The sequence below is a fragment of the Gambusia affinis genome, linkage group LG11 (assembly GCF_019740435.1).
Source record: "Gambusia affinis linkage group LG11, SWU_Gaff_1.0, whole genome shotgun sequence".
NCBI lineage: Eukaryota > Metazoa > Chordata > Actinopteri > Cyprinodontiformes > Poeciliidae > Gambusia > Gambusia affinis.
This window is the reverse complement of record NC_057878.1, coordinates 19,171,783-19,189,682: the sequence shown is the minus strand read 5'-3', so window position 1 is coordinate 19,189,682 and position 17,900 is coordinate 19,171,783. Positions and strand designations below refer to the sequence as shown.

General features: G+C 36.8%; 1 protein-coding gene across 5 annotated transcripts in view; it reads left to right on the top strand.

The window, feature by feature from the left end:
- Positions 1-17,593, top strand: part of epha3 (eph receptor A3) — a 107,306-nt gene extending 89,713 nt beyond the window's left edge. For 3 of the 5 annotated variants that reach the window (XM_044130807.1, XM_044130804.1, XM_044130803.1), the window contains 4 exons: positions 1,323-1,472; positions 1,995-2,188; positions 7,874-8,029; positions 11,760-17,593. In XM_044130807.1, the coding sequence (XP_043986742.1) occupies positions 1,323-1,472; positions 1,995-2,188; positions 7,874-8,029; positions 11,760-11,865 (606 nt within the window). In that variant the 3' untranslated portion in view covers positions 11,866-17,593. Of the gene's footprint in view, positions 1-1,322; positions 1,473-1,994; positions 2,189-7,873; positions 8,030-10,801; positions 10,921-11,759 lie in introns of all 5 variants that reach the window. The other 2 variants (XM_044130808.1, XM_044130805.1) reach the window with 2 other exon arrangements.
- The last annotated feature ends 307 nt before the right edge of the window (positions 17,594-17,900 follow it).

The following is a 17,900-nucleotide window of genomic DNA, read 5'->3' as shown; positions in this document are numbered from 1 at the left end:
TAGATAACAGTCTGTATAACTGTGCATTCCAAAGGAAAGGCTAACTGACTTGGCTGTCTCTGTTACGATTGGCCAATGTCAACATCCTTTCCATAGCACTATTTTCTTCATTTGTCTTGCTTTTCAGGAAGAAAAACAAATTTTGTTGCACAAAGGAAACATTGGAATATAATTTGGTTCATATTTTCCTACCTTTATTTAATGTTGATGTGAATTAATCTTGATTAAAACTAAATCTGTGCAAATATTTTTGTTACAATTTAATTCTGTGAGTCAATACTTTTACTTCAAGTTTTCATAAACCAGATGGCTTATTTTGGTTTAGCTTCTCTTAATTAATCATGAATTTAGATCCAGACATCTTATACTTTTAACTGGTTTGAGTACACTTGTATTAATAAAAAGTAATTTTTGAAATCTCAAAAGTTCTCTAATTTGCCATTTACCATTGTATATTGGAAAACTTTTACCCCTGGTCTGTACTGTATGTGAGGGACAAAAGGTAGATTTTTTGGAATGTTGAGTTTCTAAGTATATGTATTTTTTTTTCATGTGCTTCAGGTTTAAATTGCGAGTGCGTATCACTATTATGATACGTTAACACATAAATGTTTCCATACTTGGAAGTAAATTTCAGTACTCTCTGAGTACCTCTAAGTTTTTAGGTAATAGTCTGAATGAATCAGACAGTCATCCTTTTAGTTTCACTTTTAGTTTTAAGGATCTGGGATGCTAAGACAACGGAATCTTCATTGCTGCAAACGTCTGTACGCTGTTGCATGACATAAAGAAATGTTGTTGTTGGGCAATTTCCACCATATTTGAGTTGCAGTTAAGTAAATGCCATAGCTGTGGTTCATGTGTGCTATATACATATAGAACTCATGCTGTCTAACTTTTTAATATGTCCAACAATGTGTAGGAAGGCAGTGATGGAGCTTTTTGAACTAATACAGCATATCTTCCTACACCATTGAAGACACAGTAGTGTTAGGGAGATAATAGGGTGGCAAAGGGGAGGCATAAGACTCCTGCCTAGGATGGATAATTCACTCCTATACTTTATGCTATCAAGTAATTTATCTTTGCACATGAAACAAGTGTTGTTTCACAAATTACATTAAACAACACATGACTAGCACTTTTCATCGCACCAGATTTGATCCCATGACTCCCCCAAGAACCAGCAATGTCTGCAATGCACTTTTTTTTTTTTTTTTGTCTTACATATTTTCTGAGTTATGTTTATAGGATTCATCCACAAAAAAAAATATTAAGGTAAAATCATATCAAATGCTAATTTTTTCTCTTACTTATCACAGGGAGGAAAAATCCCCATACGGTGGACAGCCCCAGAGGCAATTGCCTACAGGAAGTTTACATCAGCCAGCGATGCTTGGAGTTATGGCATCGTTCTCTGGGAAGTGATGTCATATGGAGAACGGCCATACTGGGAGATGTCCAATCAGGATGCAAGTGTTGCCAATTTTCTATTCTTTTTTAAGAAGGGGAGACAACTAAACCTCTTATTAGTGTGGTGTGGGGCAACCACAACGCCAAAAGGGTTGGCAGCTTCGCTCAAGCTTCATCCAGATTCTCTCGCATCCTTTTCACAACCTTTGCAAAAACTAAATGATTCAAAACCAACTTCCTCTGTTGAAAGATTAAGATTAGTTTTGTGAAACAAACTGAATGATCTACATTCCCACAGTTGGAGAGGTTTATACAAAATGAAAAACAACAAAACAACCTAAATTCTAAGCAAATATTTGTATTAAAACATAAACCAGTTATTGACAAGCAAGAATACACACGTTTTGTTTTTGTTTGTTTTTTTTACCTGGTCTACTGTTGCTGTTTTTATATGTGCTATAAGAATATATTTGACTTTGATCCTTATAACTCAACCCTCTCTAGTCCAAAACAATTGAAAACAAAATTTTTAAAGAAACTTTATCTAAATTTATTTCAATCCAGTGTGTTCTTGCCTGCAGGTAATAAAAGCTGTAGATGAGGGTTACCGCTTGCCACCACCCATGGATTGCCCTGCCACACTCTATCAACTGATGTTGGACTGCTGGCAGAAGGAGCGGAATAACCGTCCGAAGTTTGACCAAATTGTCAGCATCCTTGACAAACTCATTCGCAACCCCTGCAGCCTCAAAATCACAGCCAACACTACGTCCAGGTATCAGCAGTATACTGAATCTTTGATTTTCTTCATATAGGATTTTGCACATAGAGAGTGTAGCACAGAAAAACAAACAATGAAGGATATACCATCATTTGCTAAGCCTGATCTCCCAAAATAAACAATAATCATCTAAGGGAGTACATTCTGGGAATTTTGAAAGTCGTAGTTTGAACAAAGGAAATATTTCTTCATTTTTTTCTTCAACTTTGATTTGCAATCAAACTTGTTTATAAGCTCTAGTGTTGTTATTTCTTGCTACAGCCTAAATGTACAGAATCATATATTTTTCTCTACTCATACATTATGACCCCATGTCATCAGCCCCCTGCCTTTCAGAAAGACTCAAAGGCATTGAAATGATAGTTGTAATGGTAACTGTAAGCTTACTATGTGTGAATAAAGGTTCAATTAATCAGTATAAACATACAAAAGAAAGTATTACAATCAGTGAAAGTAAAATCATTTCTATATAGTTTATTTCAGCTTGACAGCGCATAATGCAAAACTTCAACTAAAGAACTGCTCTCCTGGCAAAAATGAAAAACAACAAAACAACCTAAATTCTAAGCAAATATTTGTATTAAAACATAAACCAGTTATTGACAAGCAAGAATACACATGTTTTGTTTTTGTTTGGTTTTTTTTACCTGGTCTACTGTTCAACTAAAGAACTGCTCTCCTGGCAAAACTTTAAAAAAAATACAAAAACACTGTTTTTTGTTTTTGTTTAACTTCAACAGCACTTTATTTCTTCCTCCTCCTGCCCCCTTTTGTTGTTCTCATTGTATTTTTTTTCCTTCTTATTTTCTTCTTCCACTGGGCTTGTCTCTATTGTTTGGGTGACAATTCTCCCAGGGGGCCGTGGGGAAGCAGGGCAGCACATGTACAGTTGTCAGTTCTGAGCGCGGAGAGAGACGGGCGTTGGGTCTACAGCAGACGGCAGTGGTATTATGGAGATGTCAGAGCTCATAACATTGACTAATGATTTCTTAAGAAAGTGAAAATAGGTCCCTTGGAGTTTGCATGTAATTTTCTTGATTGGCTTTTAACACTGGGTGAGCGCGGCCTGGCCAACTGAGTCCTGCCTGGTGATTTATTAGAACTGCTAGTGTGGATATGTTTGTGTGTATGTGGAAGCGAGGGAGAGAATGTGTGGTGGCAGCGGCAGTTGCACAGCAGGAGCAGCTGCTCTCAGCTCAACACACCTCGTTTGTCTCAGGGCTGTCCTGGCAGGCTAATGTACTGCCCCCCTCCTTCTCAACCTCGGACCGAAGCCTGCGACCAGAGTCGAGCATCTGGAGACGTGGGAGGTGGAAGTTGGTTAGAGTTTACTGTCTCTGCATGCGGATGGAAAAAGAGTGGGGGTCACTGGGCCAAGGTTGGCTGTCAGAGACAAATTATAGGCCAACAGGAGTCCAATCAGGGTTGGAGGTCACTGTCAAAATTGCTTTTCAAGGTGTTTAAAACATGAAACTGTAGGTTTTTGTGTTTTCTGAGAAAAGACGTTGTTCATTTTAATCCAAAAAGTGTGGCACTGGCAAAAAAATCTAGCTTAGTGATACACTTGGTTGAAAGGTTGTAGTGCAATATGTCTACTGCCTGATAGGAAAATAATATGTTCAAATCTCATTTTATGTAGGCTGGCATGCTGCCCTCATGCATTTATATATGTTCTGCAGGTGCTTTTTTTTTTTCAATTCGAATATTGCATGACGTTAACCAACCTGAGGCTTTGTTTGCACAAAAGCACTTCTGGAAACAGCTGGTATTTTCAGATGTTGATTTTGGAAAAGTTCAGCATTTAAATGGCTCTGCATCACTGTTTAGGAGAGGCCGCCAAGACACCTTGAATCTGCTGTAGTTTTCCCATAAAGCATACATAAAAGTAATGATCGGAGAAGGCAAGAAGTGATTACTTAATGAAAACTTATTTATTTTAGAGTGCTTCACTAAAGAATGATGGAAGGGGTCAAACAGAAGGCAATAAAGAAAATTAAGAAAGAAAGCAAAAAACTCAAGTTTTTTTTAATTTCACATCATGTTATAATGCTATAGCCTAATCAAAAACATACCTGGAGAATTGCTTTTTTTCTTGCATGTTTGAGAAATTCTTGAATGTCCCATGGGAGCCATTTAAGGGTGCCTACACGCTGGTTCACACAAAGTGCCGCCTATTTCCACAAAGCTCTTCACAGAGGAGCCCTCTTTCCACCTATCAGCTCTTCCAGACCAGCACGACCAGCAGCATTTGTCAAACACCTGGGGGAACTGTGCTGAGCTTATCATCCAAAGTACTTCTCAGTCAAAGTACTTCTCAGTCAAAGCTCCATTATGTTGCTCCTTGGTAGCAACACAATGGAGCTACCAAGGGTTTAACCCAGAACATAGCAATCTGTTTGTGCAAGGGAATAAACATGGCTCTGTAAATATATAGTGGGTATGGTTGATTGTCTATTCCATTGCCTGGATATCTTGTTGGACACCAAAGCAACATGCATAGCAGCTACACCAATCTATGTATTACAAGAAATACTTCATTGCCACCATGCTGGTGTGGTTGTAAGATGACTGAAGTCTGGTCATGCAGCCAGGCTGATTGTTTCAGATTCTCGTAAATAGAATGTTCTGGTTGCACATCACTGATAAATAACTTCTGATTCTCCCACATGTCTTCCTTCAGGAAACAGAGTGTGAGCTCTCAGTCTCTCACACATAAATGGGAGAAAGACTCAAGAAATCTATCTGCAGACTGTCCAAATTCTAGCAAAGTGGGCTAAAGAGGAATCAGCATAGTTCTGACTTATTGTCCTACTTCACAGTTTTTAAACAGATATGCAGCCTGATTAAAAATGTCAGTTAAGCTGAATCTCTGAACTTTCAGATTTCCTTCCGCTGCTACCCATTGTGAGGTCATTTCTCCCTTCATTGCCCTTTCCACATATACTTTTTCTGTTAAAAGTTTCCCCCATCCAGGTATTCTCTTTCTTCTGTGAGTTCCATAAAATTCTACATAACCATGGTATTTGAAAGCCTGAAAAATTGAAAGATAGACTACAAAGCACAAAAACTGACACCAATAAAGGGGCCAGACTAATTCTCTGCAGTGTTTTTATGCTTACTTCTGCTCAAACAGGGGATTTTTCTGCATTTCTATATGCTGTTAAATCCACAAGAGGCTTTAAAAACATCCTATGGCATCAAACAGATGCTCTCTTTTCCTTTTTCTTTGTTTATCCCCTTGCATCACATCATTCTCTTTCCTCACCAATAATCTTGTCTCTTGAGTTGCCGCAAGAAATGTAACAACATAGGAAACAAAGAAAATGATAAGAGGGAGGAAACAAGGTCATTTGCAGTTTACTTCCCAGTGGACACAGTGGAGGGGGAAATGTAAGCAGAATATAGAAGGAGAAGAAAGGAACACGAAGGCAATCGGTACAGGAGGAAGATCAATAATCTTGCAAGAAAGATGAAGCTCCATACTTTATTTATACCAGTATAATTTGGTGGAATTTTATATATAATTTGTAACTGAGTCGCTTTTTACACAGTATAAAACAACATAAAATCAATCTATTTAAATAAAATTAAACAAGAAAAGTAAAGGAACAACAAACAAATGCACTTTTTTAAATTAAATATTCACATTTTTGTCTTTTCCCCTCTCAAGCAAACCACCCCCTCTATCCAGCTACAAATTCCCTCCCTTTCAGACAAGCCAGTGTTTCCAGAGAGTCCTGGGGGGCCCTCAGCACTTTGACAGGCCTCTGATCTGGCAGGAAAAGACTCAATCATTGTAAAAACACCCACTCCACCACCTCAAGAGCATCTTTTTTTTCCTCCACCTTTTTCTTCTCTCCTACTGTCTCCGTTAGAGATCCCATGTCGCTTTTCTTCTCTCAGTATACTGCCTTGCCTCAGTGTGGTGCTTTTGATGGCGTTGTCTAATAGCAGACTGGTAAATTTCTCTTCACTATATTTTGAATCTCCTGAAACCGTCCTTACTTCAGCATCATGCATGCTGCAGAGAACATGCCTAATTGTTGAGAGTTCTTGTTGAAAATGAACGAAAACTAAAACACAAGATTTTGGTAAAGGCCTACTATTTAAAATATGCTAAACTTCTTAATTTTTTCAAACATTTCTATTATGATCTCTATTCTTGGATTTATCTCTGAGTTGTATCTCCCCAGATCACACAAACTACCACCTCAAACCCCTCAGCGGTATTATGTCTGCCAGAAAGAGGTGGACTTCCTGGTATTCTAATGAGTTTGTTTACATTGCTATGAATAGCATCCCCCCAGGGAACTCTACCTCTTTCTCTGGTGCTGTACTTTCCTGCTTTCCATTATTCTCTTTTGTCCTGTCTCGGTACAGGTGCCTTTTTGGAAAGACAGGTGGAACATGTCCTTAAAAAGTAAGAAAGGACACAAAGTGTTCTGCTGTTATCGTTAGTTCCACTTTGATCTCTAGATAGATTGACCTGGTTTCATATTCACTGCGTTGATGTGATCCAGTTTCCCCAACTTCGAATGAAGCCAGACTGCTTTAGCATCATGAGTGACATTGAAAACGTAATGTCTTGTCAACTTGTGTTCATTTTCATCTTCAGCTTCCTCTCCTCTTTCCATATCTTTGTTAGTTGGCTGTTTTACGAGCACCAGCTAACATGGTACATTTCATTTGATCTAATTTGAACCATCCAATGTAATAACATCCAATTTTGCATTCTGCTACAGAGTACATGCTCAGCAGGAAGTGGTAACGAAATTAAACAGAAACGGATGCTGGTTTTGATGGCAATCTTGGCTCTAAATATATATAATGAAAATAATTGACTCCCACACATACACACAGACACACATGCGCAACAGTTTATTTATCATGGAAGGTTTTTTTTTAGCTATAATGTAAATCTGTGTAAAAGTGACCATCAGTGATGGAAAATGTAAAACTGCTTGGTTAACTTCCATGAAAAAACTTGCATTTCATGTTTTATACTAGGTGTCATATAGGGATCGTACATTTTTGTTTCAAGAACTTTGTACCATTAAAGGGTTTCTGAAAGCATTGTCATTGTTACTATACCATGCTCTTGCAACACACATTTAGATGAACTCTGAAAACTTTAAACAAACATAAACTAAGTAGAATTAAAAACAAAGCATTTACTCAGTCAATATTTATCAAATATCTGTATCTGTCTACCTTCTACAGTAGCTTTGTGATAATATATGATAGGTGTCAGTAAGATTTTTGGAGATCACATTTGAGAGAAACCCTTAAAGGAGCCCCCATTATGTTCACCTTTGAACTTTAACTTCCCTTTGGGGAAATATTTTTAAACCACACCCCACTCAAATATTTGCTTGCATGGCACATGCTTTACAGGACAAGCTTGGAGCCTAGACAGCAATATAAACTATGTACACTCTTAAATCACATAGCAAAAGCTGCTTTGCACAAGTTATGGTTGAATGGTAGCCAGACAGCACCTGTCAGGCAGTATATCAGTTTGTCAGCTGATGACCAAGGTGATGCTTATCCACCTGTTTTCCTGAAACGATGCTCTGAATTCTTATGTTATTAAATATTATGAAAACTTACAGATCATGTGGCACTTTTGTACATTTGTTTCTCAATTGATCATCTGCCTTTGTCTCTTCTGTCCCTTAGACCAGCGAACTTGTTGTTGGACAGGAGCAGTGCAGAAGTTCCCTCAGTGGGGACGATGGGTGACTGGATGGATGCCATGAGGACCTTGCCTTGCAAGGAGGCCTTCTCAGGGGTCAGCTACAGCTCCTGTGACACCCTGGCCAAGACCTCTACAGAGTAAGATCCCAACAAACAGATAAACTATCTGGATAGATTCATCTTCATAGTTCATCACCAAAATATTTTGAACTAGGTTCACAGCTTGATCTTGAGCTAGCTCTTGTCCATTTAGGGTCTAAAATGTATAGGTCATAACATCATTTACAAATGCAATTACTCAGTCCTTCACTCTTTTTGTTTCTTTGGGTTTCTTTTTTTCTTTAGAGATTCACAGGTGTCACTACAAATATCTGTTTGACGGTGTGTGTGTGTGTGTACTATTATAATACAGAACCTGATACCAGCGTAATGGGAGCTTTGTTTCCCTTTAACAGACAGTTTTAGTTTGCATATACTTTTTCTAACCCAGCAAACGACAGCAATGCACCATCAACTGAATGTGAGTCATAACAAGAAGACGACAATGTATGGATGCAATTGACTTTATCTATTGATGAGAATTTGGGATTTTGACGCCTTTTGTGTATGCTGACATGTGAGATTCCTTATTATCTCCACACTACAGACAAAACATTGCATAAAGCTGAAGTGGGCCTGTGACTGTAGCTTGTGAGTTGGGAAATGCCTAAAGGGCAAATACATCTAATTTTTCACAACATTCAGTATCTTTAATCAAACTAAAATACTTGAAAAGCTGTATTAGACCATTCTACATTAGTAGCAGAATATTTAAAACAAAGTCTGTGATTTAAGAAACCTTTAATTATACATAGAAAAATTAATAATAAATTACATACATACATGCATGTATGTATGTATGTAAGTACTTGTACTCAAACTGGGTTTTAAAGAATCTGGTATCAGTGCAGCTTCTCAAAACGGGCAGTCATTAGTCTTGAACTAAACATGTTAGATGGAAGAAGTTTGTAACAAATTAGATAATGCTGGTTTGTGGAGCTGATATCACCAGTTGGCCAACATATTCTGAAGAATATGCCAATGTTGTATCTGTCTTTTGTCTTCTGTATCTGTCTTTTGTCTCCTCTATTATTTTTATCCTTTCCAATGGATTGTAAAAACACATTGGTTAACTATCTCTAGCCATGTTTCATCCACTTACTCAATGGATTTTGTTAAAATATTGAAAGTATTTTTGTTTTATTTGTCCAATCATCTTGTTTGGGAGTGAGTGGAAATAATAATCTCACACAGAAAAAAATGCATTGGTCCTCAGTGATTTTCCTGTTGGAAAATGTCTGATTGGATCAGTGTGGTGTTAATCCACTGAAGACTCCATCTAAGACTCCAAGCTCAGGTACAAGGCTAAGAGCCTTGGCTGAGATTATATATTGCTCAATATAGATTGCTCTATTGATTTGTACAGTTTTAATCTAGTCCTTGACATTCAGCACAAGGCTTGGCAATGCTCTGACCTTAGATGAACAGTCATACTCCTGCACACTGTGCTGACTCATCTGCTGGAGTAATTGATCAACCCTTTTTTGAAAATGGGATGGACCAATGAGAAAATACTGACCGCTTTGGAATAGCATATTTTCCATCTGCAAACGTCAGTGTGAGAAAATGTCTACCTAAACTGCACAGCACATGGAATAGCATACTGATGTGTAAAAATTTATTTAGCACCACTGAACTAAAGTTCTAAAATAAATTGCTTGCCATAAATGGGATAACTTCAGACATCATAAAATCAACTCTTTAATTAATTTGGGTTACTCTATTAAGTAGGGAAGAAATCATGCATTATGAAAAGAATTAGTGATGGCACTCAGTACTTTTCAACCCCATTTTGCCAATAGAACAGCAATTGACTATGCTTCTCCAATAACAATTCACAGAACGAGTGATTTCTTTATTTTTTTTATTTGCAGAAGTTGAAAGAGTCATCTAAGAAGGTTGAGACTTTTTTGGAGAAACCATATCTGTGTTGAGTCCAGCATATATTTTGTAATTTTATCCTGTAGCAACAACTTATCATCTGTTTTATGTCAGAGACTAATGGACATGAGAAATTTCCAAAGAGTTCATGATGCCATGCTCTCTGTTAAGGTTCCCAGGCCATTAGAAGGAAAAATGGGCCCATGAATTCATAAACCTCAACCCACCCAAAGTGTTTGGTTCCAGAAATGTCAGTCTTAGTCTAGTTTGAGTAATTCACAGTTCCAATTAAAGTTTCAGAAAATAAAATTTTTACTTCTTCACCACCCTGCTTTCTGTGCCTGATGGCAATCTAAATATGGGTTCTGGAGAAGATCTAAAAATAAAAAATCCCCTTTTGTGTCAGGTCAAGATCATGTTCATATGTTGGGAAGATAGAAAGTCACAAATTAGCTCTGATATAGTTGAAAATAGTAAACCTAAATTGGTTTTATGCTTCAGTAAAAAGTATGTTATGAAGATTGTTAGACAGATCAACAGCCAGTAATTAGCTTACAATTTATTAGTTTTTAAATATCTTCATACTATTTAAAATGCAATCAAGTTAAATGTTTGAATTTTTGCCACATTTCAAATGTGAGATCATCCAGCCACAAGAAAAAAAAAATTCATTTTAAGTCTTTTACACACCTTTAAACAGGGTGCCTTAAATTTAAAATACTGTAAAATGTCATGTGAGTTAATCCAACAACGCTAACAAAAGGAATTCGTGAAATGGACAAATCATCTAATAGCAATCAACTCATTTCAAGTTCAAATGAATCTCTTGCAAAATCTGTCAAAATACATTAAGTGTTGGATTTTATCCTGGACATACCAACTCTTATTGATATCTTGTATAACATGTTGATGGGCCTGGCTATTTTTCAGTAGAGTGGTTCTGACGGAGGTCCACATCACACCAGCTACATGCCCAGAATGGGAGCCATCAATGGGAATCACCACCCTCTAACGCCCAGCTCCTCTCCACTCTAAAAAGGCTCTGGATGGTGGGTTAAGGACTAAGGCTCTGAGAGCAAAGCTTTACCTCCAGAGCTGCTGCTGGGCTTCCACTCACAACTTGCAATCTAATAATGGCAAAGTTTGTTTTGTAGTACTTCAATAATTTTGTATGCAACTCCACTGATTCTTCTAATCTGGAAAACATAACACAAAAATCACTTTTTTGACATGCAGCAGTGCCTTGTGTGTATCGTAGTCACATTCATGGTTTTGTTTGTGTAGTTTTAGTAATTTGTGTATTTCAAAAATGTTGCCAGTCACTACAGAGTTTGTTAACAATTAATTGTGTTTCTTTTCTTCAGGTTTATGCCACTTAACGCTCCTAACAATTATAATCTAAGTGGCCCAAGCATTTTTTTTTAATAATTGCTCTTTTTCTGAATGCATGTGCAACAAAAGATTGCTTGTGAGAGTATTAACCAAACGTCTCTGCTATGTTATCAAATTTAACAACTACTGCAATCACAATCTCTTACATATTATTACAAGTCATACCCTTTGCAAATTTTACATTTTGTTTTGCTGCAACCTCAAATGTTTATGTATTTATCATACATAAAATCAATAATTAAGATCAATAATTAGAAGTACATACTGTATATGTAAAGAAAGAAGAAACTTAGTTGTGGGGACGCTTTTCTTGAGGACGGATGGCGCTAAATATGATGCAACAGACAAAAACAACCTCTTAGAAAGTCAGATAAAATGTGAAAGGTTTGAAGGGTATGACTATGTTTTCAAGGCACTCTACACATAAATCTTTATCTCCTGTCTTCTCTTTATCTGATTGTTTTCTTTTTTTTTCTTAATGTTCTTCCAACACCAGGGATCTGAAAAAGGTTGGAGTGACTATTGCAGGACCGCAAAAGAAGATTGTGAGCAGCCTGAAAGCCCTAGAATCCCATACCAAGAATGGTCCAGTACCTGTTTAAAAACAATAACAAGAAATGAAAACCACCAGAGACCTTTCTGTTGGTCTGTGTTTACACACACTAACACAGTGGCTACATATCTAAATAATATGAAGATGCAAATGGATGGAAAAAAAAAAAGAAATGTCTCATGTGATGTCTTTCATGCATTGTTGAAAGCTTTCTAACAGAGAAGTGGGAAAGGGTTCAGAACTGACCTGCTACCTTGTAAGCTGACTGGCTCACCCCTCTCCCTACAAGCCCACATTGAGATGCCTTACTGACTAATAGAGGGGGGAGAGAGAAAACAAAAGGTAAGGAGGTCAGAAAGACATTATGAGGAACGCAAGTCTGGTCGTTAATGGAAAACAAAGCAGGGAGAGACAAAATGCTGGAGCTGTCCTTGGCTAATGCCGGCGTCTTCCAAAGGGAGGAGAACAGCTGATATGCCATGTGTAGAAGAACATGGCAGACATCCACAGCTGACTTATATCATCTGAATTGATGAAGTCTGAGGCTGGGATAAGAGTTGCAGCTACCTACATTCAGTACTCAGTCCAAGACATGGCCAAACTCATATGGACTCACCTACTGTTTGACTCTGTAGCTCTAACATAAAGCATTTGCATTCAGTAGACATGCCACTAAAAGCAATAAGGTTGTAATCCATCAAATCCATTCATCGTGGTGAAGCCCTGGGTATGTTACATGTGTTATGTATTAAATGCCGTGGTTTGAAGACCGAGTGGCCATAATACTGCACACCCAGAATTTTCATTATTGTGACATCTTTGTTCCATGTGCTAATGTTACGTACTATTACCCACCACCTTCATGTGGAATCTCAGGATGAGTATATCCTGTTTTTTTTTCTACAACAGGAAACCAGTGGAAAGCTGAGATGGAAGGAATTTAATGACATGAAGGTAAAGAGGAAATACTTAGAGCAAAGCAAATGCAAGGAGCCCAAAACAGAAAAAGTGATCTGTTGGTTGCTGGTCATTTCACCCTGTTTCATTTCATACCTTTGTAATTGTGGTTGTTCAAAACCTAGTTGTTCTGGGTTCACAATGGTATTATCTGTTGTTTGACTCTTTGCACCTATCATCCATTAAGTAATACTCACTTTTTTATTTTAAAGTGATCCCTTATGACTTCACTTTATAATGGCACCCAACAGGAGATTAGTCAGAGCTACTGTAGCTTGATCAGGGGTTCATCCGTATGATAAATAAATGGGAACGTGGTGTAGTACCAATATTTTTCTTAAAATATAAAGTTAAGATGAATTATTCTGTAGATTTCTACAGTTCTTGAGAAAGAGTTCTGTTACTCATAAAAATATTACTAAAAATACTGATAAGCAATATTTTAATTTTATGGATAAGAAATGGTTTGTTTACAAGTATGAACTGGAAGTAGAAAGAACTAAGTAGCATTGCATAGGAAAGATATGGGGTACAGAATGGCAAAGGGGTGAACAGACCCGGAACCCAATTGTCTCTATGAAATGTTTTTGTGATGCAGAGTTGTTTTTAAACATTACTTTGAGATTAGGTTTCCTCTTTGGGAAAGACAAGTTTGGGCCAAGACTTCAAAACAGCTGATATTTTTTTTATTTTTTTGGATGGGCAAAGTAAGTAAGTAAACAAGGTGGTCAATCTGAAGATTTTACACAATAACTCACTAAATAAAGCCATGTGAAAAGCTCTCTCTTTTTTAAATTTTGGTTTCAAATAATTTGAACTACACTTAAAAAAAAATATAGAAAACTAACTTCGAACTAATGAATCTTGTTGTTTTCCGAGCAAAAAAATAGAGTGCCTCCTGTAGTTGGTCTTGATCATGGTGGATTCACCAAGAAAACATTTATTTTAGTTTAATATAATAAAGTGTTTCTTGTGTTTTCTTTAGAATATAGCTCAATCATCAATCGCCCCAGTCTGACTCAATATTAAAATGTTCTGATAACATTGCAATACATCCAATAAATTATTGCTTTCTGAAATAGTAACTTGATATGCCACGTCCATCATGGGATTTCCTAAAGGCACCTTAAAATATCTATGTAAATGGAGTACATATTAAACGATGCTAGTCTTCTGCTTTGATGTCACCCAGCTGGTCCCTCAGTGCAACACTTACCCAGTATTTTTGAACTGGCACTTTGGTACTTTGTGCTCTTGAACGCGTGATATTTACAATGAAGATGCTGTCTTTATGCCTCTTTAAGCACTTGGTACACATTACTGTAGCACTTTGAATGACAACGTTTTTGCCTTGGCTGTAGACTAAGCTTGATTAAAGCACAGGGGTGCTGTTGGTGCTTTTGGGAAACCCAGCCCTGTTCAGTGTGTCAATTCTGTCTTCCTTTACTTGGTCTACCTGTGGATGCTGCTGTTGCTGATATGTGTTTGAAATTAGCATGTACATAATGTAAAACCATCATAAAGAAAGCAACTAGCACTCCAGATCTCACTATATACATGGCCATCCATTTTTTTGTACAAATGTTTGTATGTATAAATGATTGAATAAAAATTGTGCAACATTTTTAATTAAAATTGAGGAAAAAAAATCATCTGTATTATATTTTATCTTACTTTGAATCATACTTGTTAGTTTTTTTCTACAATAAAAAGGCAATTATGATTACATTATTTATTTGTTAACATTATACAATGCATTGATGATTTTTGAGCATAGATTAAATTATGTGTCTGTGATGTCTTGATATGATTTTAACACAAACTTCATATACCTGAGACATCTGAGAGAGCAATATTGTTACGGACCCTATACAAATCCCTAATTTTATGTCTAAAGACTGACATGTGTGTCTGTGTGAGTTTGTCTGCAAATGTAGATGGCCTTGTCTACTAATGTAAAATGGTTTGTAGTGAAAACATTTATATTTTTATAATAAATAATTCACAAAATATTTTCAAAAAAAAAAGAATGATTACACAAATGCTCCTGTGCTTTATTTCACATACTCTAAAAAAAAAAAAAAAAGCAAATTAAAATAGAAAAAAAAATCGTCTTCTTTTCTAGAATGCTATTCTTAACAACTGATGATTACTATAAAACTCACAAAATTCAGGCCCTGTCTCATTGGGCTAAGGCATCAATATCTGTTAGAATGTGATCCTCTGGGGTGTATTATAAATGGAGCACTTTCCCCATGTCCCATAATTAAACCAGAGAGTACCCCAACTGCTTTGAGGATGTATAAAACTTTTGTAAGGAAGTAACTGTGGTAGTTCATTTATGTGATGTCAGCATTTTAGGTCCTGAGAATGTTACACTCCAGGTGTCAATGTAGCAGCTTATGGCATCTAGCCCACATTCAACCAAACATGAATTGGTCATCAGAAAATTGGAAGCAGGACTGTCCATACTGGATCAATGCCATGACCAGGGGCGCCTGTCGGATATTATGGGGCACACACAAAACTATCTCTGAACCTGACCCACATGAGCACATCCCCACCCCCAACACGCATCATGTGCATGGCGCACAAAACCACACAAATAAGCCACAGCAACAAAAACAGTGTAAGGTCCAACGCACATAATGCAACACATACACACACACAGACTCATTAGCCTGCACAGTCTACTTTTTTTTTTTTCCTTTTTTAAACATATTACACTAAATGCTAAAGTCAGGAAAGCAAAGCGTACCCGTGTGATATGCAGAGGGAGGAGGATGGAGATTTCTAGACTCAGGTGGTGTGTCTGAGACTTCCAGAGGAGGAGGTGAAGCAACAATGTTTGCTTGTTATGGTCGGTCTATGGAGAAGTACAGTGGCCCTGAGGTGCAAACCAGTGCAACATTAAAGGAACTACTACAAAATTAACAAAGCACAATAACAAATTACAAAAGGACTACAACATTAACAAAGCACAATTATAAATTACAAAAGGACTACAACATTAATGAAAGCACTACAACCCAGAAACCTACATACATACCTTAAGTAATCTTACAGATTTTGCAGAAACATCCTGGCCCAGAAATAATACTTGTGGTGGCAGAATTGCAGTTGGATAACTGAGACAAAATGAGACTTTGACTGCTTTTCACTGTGAAATTAGAGTGTGGAGGGTGGGGGATCATGATGAATATTTACACTAACAAGTTCCTCTTAGGAATTAACAGAGCAAAAAAGAAAACCTGAATATGCTTAAATGTAGAACCTTATAAGTATCTCACTTATAGAATGGTTCAACATGTATGATGTTACCTTAGGAAAAATATTTTTTTCCAGACTAACTTTTAGAAGGCTCCATAAAATTAAGTCTCATTTGTTTACATTTCTTCAGTTTCATTTACATTCATCTTCCACTATATAGAACAAAAACAATAATGCACCAAGAATAAAAGTATTAATTTGCTAACTTCAAATGGATTTTATATATCAACTTCCTCATTCACAACATGGGAAAGAATGGCTTTGATCATTCTCTTTTGACTTTGTTCTTGAATTTGATGTACAAGAATGTAAACGCCAACAGCACTGGCTGTTCGACATGTATTTATGTTTTTATTCCTTGCAAACAACGATGGTGGGCTTGCATATGCTTCCTCTTGAAGATCTGAGTGAGGTATCCATTAAACAGGTCTCCTGATACACAGATTCTACTCTTCCATATACTTATTTAAAGACCCTTGTGCCAACGTTAGTGTTTTATTCCAGTGTTGATAGGAAAGTCTCTCACAGATTTTGCATTGAACATACCAAGAACTCAAACAAAGCTTTTGACTGGTACAGTGCATCTGGAAAGTATTCACAGTGCTTCACATTTTTCCACATTTTACGATGTTAAAGCCTTATTTCTAATTGCATTAAACTAATATTTCCCTTAAATTCTACACGCAAATACCCCATTATGACGATGTAAAAAATGTTTGAGATTTTTCAAATTTATAAAAAATGGAAAACCCTGAAATCACATCTACATAATTTGTCATGAAGCTCAAATTTAAGCTTCTTCCACTAATCTTCCTTGAGATGTTTCTGCAGCTTAAATTTTAGACAGATTCTTATAAGTGTGTCTTGCAAGATAAATATGCTTTCACAACAAATGATTGATTATGATGTGAAGAACAACCATATTGAAATGCAAAGTTGGGCTAATAAATTCTGACTGGGGATTGACTGAGTTTCTCCCACAGTGGGAAGTCAAATTCCTATTGATTTTTTGGAGTAGGAGGTCAGAACTTTTGAGTCCCAACTCCAAACCCAGCTCACTTGTGCCTAATTATCTCCACCTGCGCTCTTCAGTATATAAGCCTCTCCCAGTCACAGCACTAGTGGCAAATTATCAGAACTGACATGTAGATGCACTAAGCCTTTTCAAGCCAAGTTAAAAGTAAGTCAACCTTTTTTTCTGTCATCTGGACTCCTGCATCTTTGCTGGCTTCTTGTCTGGTTAGGTTTTGCTATTTCATTTTGAACCTCATCTGATTTTTGACTCTTCTCTTTGTGCTGGATTTTTAAGCCTGTTGAAGAGTGGTGGCCATGTTACCAAACATGGATGATTACTTCAATCACATCTCCTTTGGGATTTCTCCTTCCCTTATGCAATAATCTCAACAGGTCGGTCATTCTCATTCTGGGCAAGATTTTGCTAAACTGTCATGCCTTAGTCACTCACCTCGCTGTTCCAGATCTCTAAACGGTTCCAGCAATCCAATGTCTAAAACTGCAATAATCTTTTTAAATAAAGACTGTTAAACAGGCAATTATGTGTGTTGGCTGTATTTTTGGATCCAAAGTATCCCAGCTCGTTATAGTTAAAATTATATTTTTCAGTGCCAATACTTCTTTTCAGTTTCACTTTAAGCTGACATAATTTTACTCAATATAAATTGGTTTTCACTCTACTACTGCAGAATTGTTTCAATTGGCAGTTTAGAAAATAAACTGCCAAATCTACACTTTAAGCAAACAAGCAAAACACCAATGAGGATAATGAAACCCGTCACATATTCTGCTAATGTTGACTCTGATGTATATGTGTGTGTGTGTGTGTATATATATATATAA